At 51.3% G+C, this 9707-nt stretch overlaps 1 protein-coding gene across 1 annotated transcript; it reads left to right on the forward strand.

Moving 5' to 3' along the window:
• The first annotated feature begins 968 nt into the window (after window positions 1–968).
• Window positions 969–4235, forward strand: LOC122373554 (band 7 protein AGAP004871-like). Its single transcript, XM_043351751.1, has one exon. The coding sequence runs from the start codon at window positions 1686–1688 to the stop codon at window positions 3177–3179; it is 1494 nt and encodes a 497-aa protein (XP_043207686.1). The 5' UTR covers window positions 969–1685; the 3' UTR covers window positions 3180–4235.
• The last annotated feature ends 5472 nt before the right edge of the window (window positions 4236–9707 follow it).

The following is a 9707-nucleotide window of genomic DNA, read 5'->3' on the forward strand; positions in this document are numbered from 1 at the left end:
TTTCCCCGTCTTTCTACGACCATCGGTTCGGAAGTTAGACAGGGGGACAGAATCTGCCCCCCCCCCCCCCCCAGCAGGGCGCGTATGGCTGAATAGCCCAGCGGGGCGCGGGTTAAACAAACAAAAGTTACAAAGTAATTATAGTTCGTTTTTTTCAAAAGGACGCTGGCTCAAAGTGCAATATCGAAGCTCTCACGTGAGTTTTGGCAGCTTCAGTGTCTGGCCAAGAATTTCTTACCGAAAAAATAATCGATTTCAAATTGTGCACGGTAAGTAGCTGGAAATTGTTTCTTAAAAAATGAACATACTATGATGACGTCACTGGTGGCAGCAGGCACCCAAATGTCCGTGCAATGGGACAAATGTCAACGAATTTGGGTGAAACTTAGTTTTTCACTGTTGCCGAGCTTATAATCGCGTTAGCGGTTCCGTCCATGATAGTCATAAGTTACATTGCAATACATGCTCGACAGCATGACGTCACCACTGTTCTCATAGCTAGTTCCAAAACGTACATATGGAAATTATCGGGAAGAAATCACATGTTAAAATTAGTCGATGTTCGATTTTCTCAGGTTCAGTTTTTGCTCGTTTTGCTCGCTAAAACACGTGCCTGTTCGAAAAACATACTTGGAGCCAGCGTCCTTTTGAAAAAAAACGAACTATAGTATTTGTGTTTAATAGTTATATAGCAGAGTTATAGCAGAGTACCTAAATATCATTCAGCTAAAACAAGAAAATTAAGCATAAATGCTTAGTAATGCCTGAAACAGACTCTTTCCGCAGTCAGGAAATCGCATGCGAGAGCCTATTCAAATACATGGAAGCACGTTCGCATCAATCGCACGCACCTCCCGGATGCGATTGATGCGGGAAGAATTATAATGTATTTGAATAGGCTCTCGCATGCGATTTCCTGAACGCGGAAAGAGTCTGTTTCAGCCTTTACATTTGGTAAATAATTCCGCGAAACATTCTGATGCTGCTCCGTAGTCAGAACCGCTTGTGTGCCAAAATGCGACAAGAAGCCCAAATATATCAGTCGACGCGGCGCTGCAGCCAGCCACCTTTCGCCTAAGCAAACAGACACTTGCCATTACTTTCACAGGCGCCGCCGGCCGCTGTAAATCTCGCCAAACAAACAGAATCTGAGCGAGGCACACGGGACAAACAGATGGCCAGTGGACGTCACCTGAGCGCAAACAAATGCCGCGGACCGCGCGCCGGGCCGTGCCACTGGCAGCCGACGGTCAGCCGCTCGGGGACCGGAGCCAGCCGACGGGACGCCGCCCCGGGCCAGGGCAGACCGTCGAGACCGACGGAGCAGACCGTCGAGACCGACGGGTCAGTGCGTCGGCGGCGGGGAACGGGGGCGAGTGCGGAGACTGCTGAGTGGTACGGAAAGATGGGGCTTCACGGGGACACAAGTGTTGGTCGTAAGTTGTGACAATCGTTAAGTGAATGACGACAGTGGGATGAAGCGGCGACTGGCCTCTGGGCAGCATAACGGTCCAGAGGTGGCGAAGGGTAAAAAGACTTCGTAATGGAATGATGGCATACTTGCATGTGACACTAGTGTCGTACCCGGCCGTCATAAAGTCTTCCCGCTAAACAGAGCAGTGACCGCTGTCACGTGAGGTGCCGTCTAAGAAAAGTCAGTTTCAGCTCGGTCGGCGCTGTCAATCATGGCGTCATCGGAATGGCGCGGACCCGGCCGTGGAGGTCACCGCGGAGGTCACAGCGGAGGTCACAATGGAGGTCAGCCGTCCCCCGTCCAGACTGAATGGCGGAAGGGTAGGTCAGCGGCGTACCCGGAGCAGAGTGAGCCCCGCGCGCCACCAGCCGAGTCGTGGCACCACCAGGGCGAGTTCTCCGGGTCATCAGGCAGGCGCACCCCTCCGAGCGACAAGTGGCACGGAGCGAGCGACAGTGCGCCGCCGGCGGGCCCCTCGGCGCCCAAGCAGCGTCCGCCGCCGCAGGTGCTCGGTCAGTCGGACCGGCCCGTGGTGTCCAACATGTGCGAGCTGGTGCTGACGGTGATTTCCTGGCTGATCGTCATGGCGTTCTTCCCGCTGTCCATGTTCGCCTGCGTGCGCGTCGTCCAAGAGTACGAGCGTGCCATCATCTTCCGGCTCGGGCGGCTGCTGCCCGGCGGCGCGCAGGGCCCCGGTCTGTTCTTGATGCTTCCCTGCCTGGACAAGTTCACCTGCGTCGACCTGCGCGTGGTCTCGTTCGACGTGGCGCCGCAGGAGATCCTCACCAAGGACCTGGTCACCATCTCCGTCGACGCCGTCGTCTACTTCCGCATCTTCGAGCCGATCGTGTCTGTGACGAATGTGGAGAACAGCGGCTACTCGACGCGCCTGCTGGCGGCCACCACCCTGCGCACCGTGCTCGGACAGTACTCGCTCGCCGACATCCTCTCGCAGCGCGAGAGCATCGCCGGGCAGATGCAGGGCGTCCTCGACGACGCCACCGACGCCTGGGGCGTCAAGGTGGAGCGGGTCGAGGTCAAGGACGTGCGCCTGCCGCAGGAGCTGCAGCGCGCCATGGCCGCCGAGGCCGAGGCCAGCCGCGAGGCCAAGGCCAAGGTGATCGCCGCAGAAGGTGAGATGAAGGCGTCGCTATCGCTGAAGAACGCCGCCGACATCATGTGCACGAGTCCGTCGGCGCTACAGCTGCGCTACCTGCAGACGCTCAACACCATCTCGGCCGAGAAGAACTCCACCATCATCTTCCCGGTGCCGATCGACATTCTGGGAGGACTGAATGGCGGAAAGTTCGGTAGGACGGCCAGGGCCGAGGTAGGCAGCCCCAGCACCAGTGGAGCCGGGACTCGTGGCGGACACAGTCGAGGGAACGGTAACGAAAGTGGCAGGTCAGGTGACGGACGGAGCGATCCAGGATGGGGGGACAGCGCCCCAGACGAGGGCGGTGGAGCGGAGGGAGGCGGCAACAGCGGAGGAGGAGGCGGCGTCACCACCGTAAAGACCGAAAGCTTGTTTGGTGTCCGGCCTCGACCAGGCTTTAGTGCAGCACCCGCTGGAGGACTGGGTGAAGGAACTAGCGTTGTGTTCGGTACTGGAACCAGTGTGATGTCTGCCCCCATCAGCACAGGATCGCACTCCAATGGGAGCGTAGTTACGATAGTGCCCGGGTCTTCTGGAGTTCGGGTATAAGAGCTGACGACACGGATACGAAACTCTGAACTGAGGTATTAACCGAGTTGAATGTTCTACAATTCCCTGGCTTTGGGGGTAAAGCCAGTTTGTGTTGGAGCTGGTTAAGGTGATGAATTAAATTTCAACTAGCGAGCTGTTTAGTGAGCGAGCTGTCTCGAGATACAGATAGCTTCCAGCTGAATGTATACTCGTATGGTCTTAGTGGTGAATTTCTAGGGTCTAGGTTACATTCACACACGAATATTCATGAGAGTAATCGGCTAGAATGATGATAAATCGTCCTTCACGGATCAATGAATGCTAATGATCCAAAATGTAAACCATTCGGTGACGATCATCAATGGATCCTGACAGTCTGCCAGGTGCCATCTGTCAAAAGGTGAGTAACGACATGTGTATCTGTCAACACTTCATGACAGTTCGTGCGCGCGAGACTTCTGCCGCAGACGTATCTTCTCTGTAGGTGGAGGCATGCACTTAACCCGCAATGCTATTAGGAGCATCCAACAAGCAGCTGCCAAGAAAAGCCAGCGGCTTGGCTTGATGTAACTCGCGGCGGCGTTAACTCTGCATCATTTGTCGCGGATCAGTCGGGTGCCAAACTTGTGTGCTAAGATCACTGACGTGCCATGGCCTTATGACTGAGAAGAACAGCCGCTGCAGCCAGCACGCCACCGGGATGTTTTGGAGCGTGTAGCGTCGAAAAGTGATGGGCCGGTCAGGTCATCTGTCTTGTCGACAGCGTCTGTGGCAGGCCGATAGATCAGTTGTTTCAGCTGCCAGCATCCGCTCAGTCGTGGCACTTGCACACGCTCGTTATGCCTGGAAGTGGCTGCCAGCGGCGCTGATTGCTCTATTGTTGTGCGCATGATGCAGTGTGGTGAGCTCCGTGGTGAATAATTATTTCGTACTCCATGACGTACGTACCTACTTCTTGTACCGTTTGCTTTGTTCAGTCTGTCGAGAGCTTGCAATATAATTTCGCAAGTAATGCGCCATGTGAAGTAGCCGTTACGACTTGCCGTTGTTATGTAAATATACCGCAAGATGATATGCGCACATGAAATGGCTAAAAACACTATGTATCATAACAAAAAAAAATGTAAGGCAGCATTTCAAATCTGTCACGACCGTTTCTTATGGAAGGAAATATAAACGGAAACTGATTCATCAAAGAAATCAAGCGAACTAAGCCTGCATTAGGCAACATTTCCATAACAAAGATATGGTACGGTTCCATCATAAAACTACAAAGGTCCGATAATGACGTCATCCGGCACGTTGGGCGGTCGTTGGGAGCTTCGGCCGGTGGTGGTTTATTTGAACAGGGCTGGGAAGCTGGGCCCGATCCGACGATGGCTGCCGTGGGCGGCAAACACACGGCTCTGTTTGGCTGGTGTTTCTGGTGTTCCGATTAGAGGTGGCAAAACTGGAAAATTTTGGGACCCGGACCCGGACCCGGTCTGACTGGCACATTTCTGGAACCGGTCAGACCCGGTCTAAGTCAGCGTTGGAACCAGATGGACCCGTTCCCGAAATTCATTATGAAAATTGTGTACAGTTGTAGGTATAGCAAGAAGAAAATAGTTTCTTTCCAATTGGGCATAGTTACTTGTGTTGCAAAGTAAAAAACTCATGCCATGGTCATTTCACTTCGCTTCACAGTTTGTATTTTAGAACCAGATTCAGGTCATATTTAAGAATATAAGAAGTAAGTAGACCAATGAATTTCATGCTATCCTAAGCCACTTTCACTACAGCTGCTAAAAATGATGTGAACTGGGGACCCATGGAGCAGTGCCTTCCCCAGAGTCAGAACCTAACATCAACATGGAACAAGATAACCATACTGATAGGTACATACCTTTTCTAATATTCTTGGTAAAAGATATTCGTTTTTAGAATTAAATTCATTAGTCCTTACAAATATGATAAACTATTCAAGGCCCCAAACGAGAAAACATTCAAAATAAAAAAATGGAAACATGATCAAAACTTTGTGACTTGTGAGGTCCGCCAGAAATGTCGACACGATAGTAATGCAAGGACAAAACAGGCGTTAAATCACTGCAAAATTTTGTTGGGGTTAAAGTACTGCAAAATCGTAATAGCAAATGGCAATAAACTTTTAAGTACTGCAAGGTTGCAATCATGACTTAAGTGCCAATTTATTAACGTAGAAAACAAACTACATTTTGTTGTTAGTACCTAGATATAGAATAAATACCAAGGTTCTGAGACTTACCAGATTTCTTCCCGAACGTGTTCCAAAATTGTAACCTTTATGCAGTAGATTAGCGTGCGTAAGGTATAGCATATATGACGCTCAAATGTGCCATTTTCACTTCAACACGGAATCATTGGCTTTGGAGAAGGGCATTGGTATTGACTCAGTTTTTGCCAGCTGCTGCCGTATGATGGCGCTAGTAGAGCGCTATATGTATAATACGCTCTGCTAGCGCCACCATGCGGCGCCAGTTGGCTAAAAATCTGATCGATACTACGGTTTCTGCCTTGGATTCATTTTTAGCTTTATGGATTTATGCAAGGGTTAGGGCATGTTGGTGTTATGAGTTGTCTTCTGGCTGTGATAGAAATAATTTCAAAGCTGTTTGAGTTATGAAATGCATTTGAATATCAAACATGAACTCTGATTTCCGGTGGGCATAGTGACTTTGGTATGTCAATGCCTTTGAAAAGGCAGGTGAGAATGCCACTGGTCAGCCTTACTTCAATTGGATTTGTGTCCATTTATAAATGGATTTCAGTCATACCTACTTACCTACATATGTCATTGGTATTTGATTTCTACAGCTCAAAATATTGTTAGGTGTGGTACAGCAAACTGAATGGAAGTGATGCGTACAAACATTTGGTGAAATGTTTTCTGGATTGCTAGCACTTAGAACTTGTTTATTCTGTTGTAGGTGACAAGATAAGAAATTGAAGCAAGACTGACCAGTATGCTATAGAATAGGTAGCCTAATCTGCAGGAATATTAATATTCAAAAGTGGAATTGGGACTTATGAACTTGAAACTGCATCAACTATGACTATGTTTGCCAAAGCATAAAAGATATTAATATTTACCATAAAGCACAGGGAAATGATAGGACCCGGTTGGACCCGGCCAAATATTTTGGGGGACCCGGTCTGGACCCATCCGGGTCCAGACCGGTTCCGTAGACCGGGTCCCCGGGTCCACATTTTGCCACCTCTAGTTCCGATGGGTTATGGTTACGGTACGCTGCTGAATGCAACGGCCTCAGTTGCTGCAGCTGGTCGACAATGACTGATTGTCTAATGCACCGTTCCAGTATTTCAGGGCACTATGTGTTGACGGAATATGTCATTAGAGCTGATCCGTGGGCTGGACGTGTGAGTCACAGGTCGGAAATACAGTCTTGTGTGGTGGCTCGACAGGGCATGACCTTTGAATTAAATTAAATTAAACTCATGAAAGGTTTGTTCGTTCGACTGCTCTTAAACTTTGGGAGCAAATAGTATTCGCAGTTTTTGAAAGGTACGCTCCATGGAATGGACTGTGCAATGCGAACTAGGGCAAATATGTTCTGAAACTAAAGCTATTGATGCGAAACTTAAATAGTATTAGCTTCCCCAAAGCGCCTATTGTTCATGTATAGCAGCTTTATTTTTGCACATCAAACATCACCCCGTTTAGAACCATCCATGTGAACACAAACTCTTCCACCCAGTAAAAAGGCACGCTGAGTGAGTTTTTGGCTGACCACCTGCTTACGTCGGCGCTGGTCGGCCGGTTCCATTTTGCGCCGGCTGGCGCGCGCTGGCAGCAGGTGCACCGTGTCGCGCCAGCTCGGCTGTCGGCTCCGACGGGCCGATTGTCGGCCACGCCCAACCGTCCGTCTCGGTCGACGGCGGCGGCGTGTCGCGCGCGGACGCGACGCGTCGCCGCGCTGACAGCCCGACGGAGCCCGCTCCGAGGCTCGGCCGTCGGTCCCGTGACTGTGCGGCGGCCCGGCGTGCCGTGCGGCGCTGCGGCTCGGTGAGCTATGAATAGCGCGGCGCCGGCCGGACGGCTGCGGACGGCTGGGGACGGCGGCCGGCGGGCGGAGGGTGTCAGCCGGGACCGGGCACCGCCCACCGCCCGTCGTCCTCCGTCCACCGCCCGTCGTCCGTCGTCGTCGTCCGTCGCGCGCGGTAAAGATCGTCCGATTGTCACCCGAGGTCGTCGGCGGCCGGCTCGGGTGTCGGCGCCGTCACGGGGCCGAGCGGCCGCGCACTGACGCGGACAAGTGGGACATCAGGGAGCGGAGTGGTGAGACTGATGTGACGGGATGAGCTGCGGCACGAGATAACAGCTGGACATGCCGTTTAGCTTGATAAACATCATTGCCGCAGACGCAATAGATAATGTGAAATATGCTGCCTTGTCGTCAGTGGCAACGCCTCATCACCGCGATAAGTGCATGCGCGGTGTGTTTCACGGATGCTCGGAACATTAACAGACATCAGAGAGTGCAGTGCGTGCGTGCGAGCTTCCAACCCGCCGTTCTGCTGCCGGCCCCATTCTTGAGCGGTCAGCCAGCTCCTTCTTTGGATCGGCGCCAATGGTTAATTTCACGGCCTTTTTACCTCAGATTATCTGTAGTTCAGGGCCCAGGGCTGCGGAGTCGATGGATTTTCGGCGACTCCGACTCCGACTCCGACTCCGGCTTTCAAAAACCAGCTCCGACTCCGACTCCGACTCCGGGCAGAATTGTCGACTCCGACCGACTCCAACTCCCGACTCCGACTCCGCAGACCTAGCAGGGCTGCGGAGTCGACAGATTTTCGGTGACTCCGGCTCCGACTCCGGCTGGGGTTTCTAAAATCGACTCCGACTCAGACTCCGACTCCGGTCACAACTGTCGACTCCGACCGACTCCGACTCCGACTCCGACTCCGCAGCCCTGGTTCAGCCTATATCAGTGAGAACCAGGCCGGAACTGCCGGATACATACATTCTAGAGGAAGGATGTCGTTCGTGAATTGATCCAAATATGACCCCGACAATCAAAGAGACTCGGGGTGAAGTTGTCCGCTTCCTTGAAACAAAATGGCATAGCATCCACAAGCGGAAGTAGCCGGCAGATGCCCACCGCATTCGCAAAATAACCGCGAAATGCAATGTCCCAGTGACAGATTTGCCTATGATATTAAAATAAAATACTGGCTTGATATTGAAGTGTATAATATAAATATTGACATGCTAACAGCAACTGGCGCGGGGGCGAACGGCCGAGGCGAACTTTGACCGTTCTGTGAAAACGCGGCACTGAGAGCGCCAAACTTATGAATGCTGGCATGAGATTAGCTGATTACCTACGACATGATAATGGGTTGAAGCATGGTATAGGTATGCCTCATCGGTAAGTTCTTTCTTTGAATTATTCAGTACCCTAGCTACTAAGTCGTTTTTGTGATGTATCGTTCTTTTTCAATCGTGCTAATAATTTATCAAAGAAAACATATTCAAGTCTGGAAATGATTTGCTACAGAAAGAAAAGGACTATAAACAACGACTGTACAGATTTTTTATCAAGTTCGCCTATCATTGGGCTTATGCCCGTTGGTGATGCAAGAATAAATGAAATCAAATGAAACAAGAGACGAGTAGGAATACATTGGTACTTTGCGTGTTAAAAGATGTCACTTTGCCAAACAAGAGCCGTTCCACGTTCAGTCCATTTGTTTATGGACCCGCCCACAGCCAGCAGTGACCATCCGTTTTCACGTGCCCGCCTTGAGCCAGTGCCAGGGCAGTACAATCTCCCCAGCACGTCTACCTCAGATCTACTGAGTACCTATGTAGGTAAAAGGACCAGGATGGGAGCCGCAATCTGCGCTTTGTGAGGAGACGAGTTCATTGCGGCAGAATCATCGCCATCAGCTGTTTACCAAGGAGCTAAAGTTGACAATGTACCGCGATAATTTCTTACAGGAGCAGAGGCGCTGGGTCGGCGCCAGAACCACTGAGTCATCGGAGAGTCCCTTCATTGTTCCCGGCCCATACCGCCAAGTCCTCGGCTGCCGTAGCTAGTAGGGGTAGGTACTCAGGGCACTAACACAACGCTGTATTGTTTGCTGCTTCAAAGCAGCTTCTCTTATATGGTTGGCTTAAGCAGAATATCATCCACTCCCATCATTTCGCCTTATGAGAGATAAGTATAGTTAAGGTTTTCCCCTTCAATTAGAAAAAACGGAACAGTCGTAACAGAGCTGAGCAAACATCAGGACTCCTCGCCCATTATCTCGGAGTGCACATTCTGATCGGACGTCAATGTTTATCCGTCTGACTCTATTGCTGACCTCTCCACCAAGACCGTTCCACGGGCTTCACCGAACCAGAGAGCGCTGCAGAGCGGTACACCGCGGGGGGCCAGGGGACTTCCCCTACAGCTGACAGAATAAACACCCGCAGAGGCGACGCGACGGAAGCACACTGAAAACAAATCGACACAGTGAGGGCATGTTCTGTACTGGTAACACATCAGTCATGTGTTA

This window comes from Amphibalanus amphitrite, unplaced genomic scaffold, assembly GCF_019059575.1.
Source record: "Amphibalanus amphitrite isolate SeventyFive unplaced genomic scaffold, NRLGWU_Aamphi_draft 000038F_arrow, whole genome shotgun sequence".
NCBI classification, from domain to species: Eukaryota; Metazoa; Arthropoda; class Thecostraca; order Balanomorpha; family Balanidae; genus Amphibalanus; species Amphibalanus amphitrite.

Coding starts and splice junctions, on each gene's coding strand:
- LOC122373554 (XM_043351751.1), top strand. CDS start 1,686: ATGGCGTCATCGGAATGGCGCGGACCCGGCCGTGGAGGTCACCGCGGA.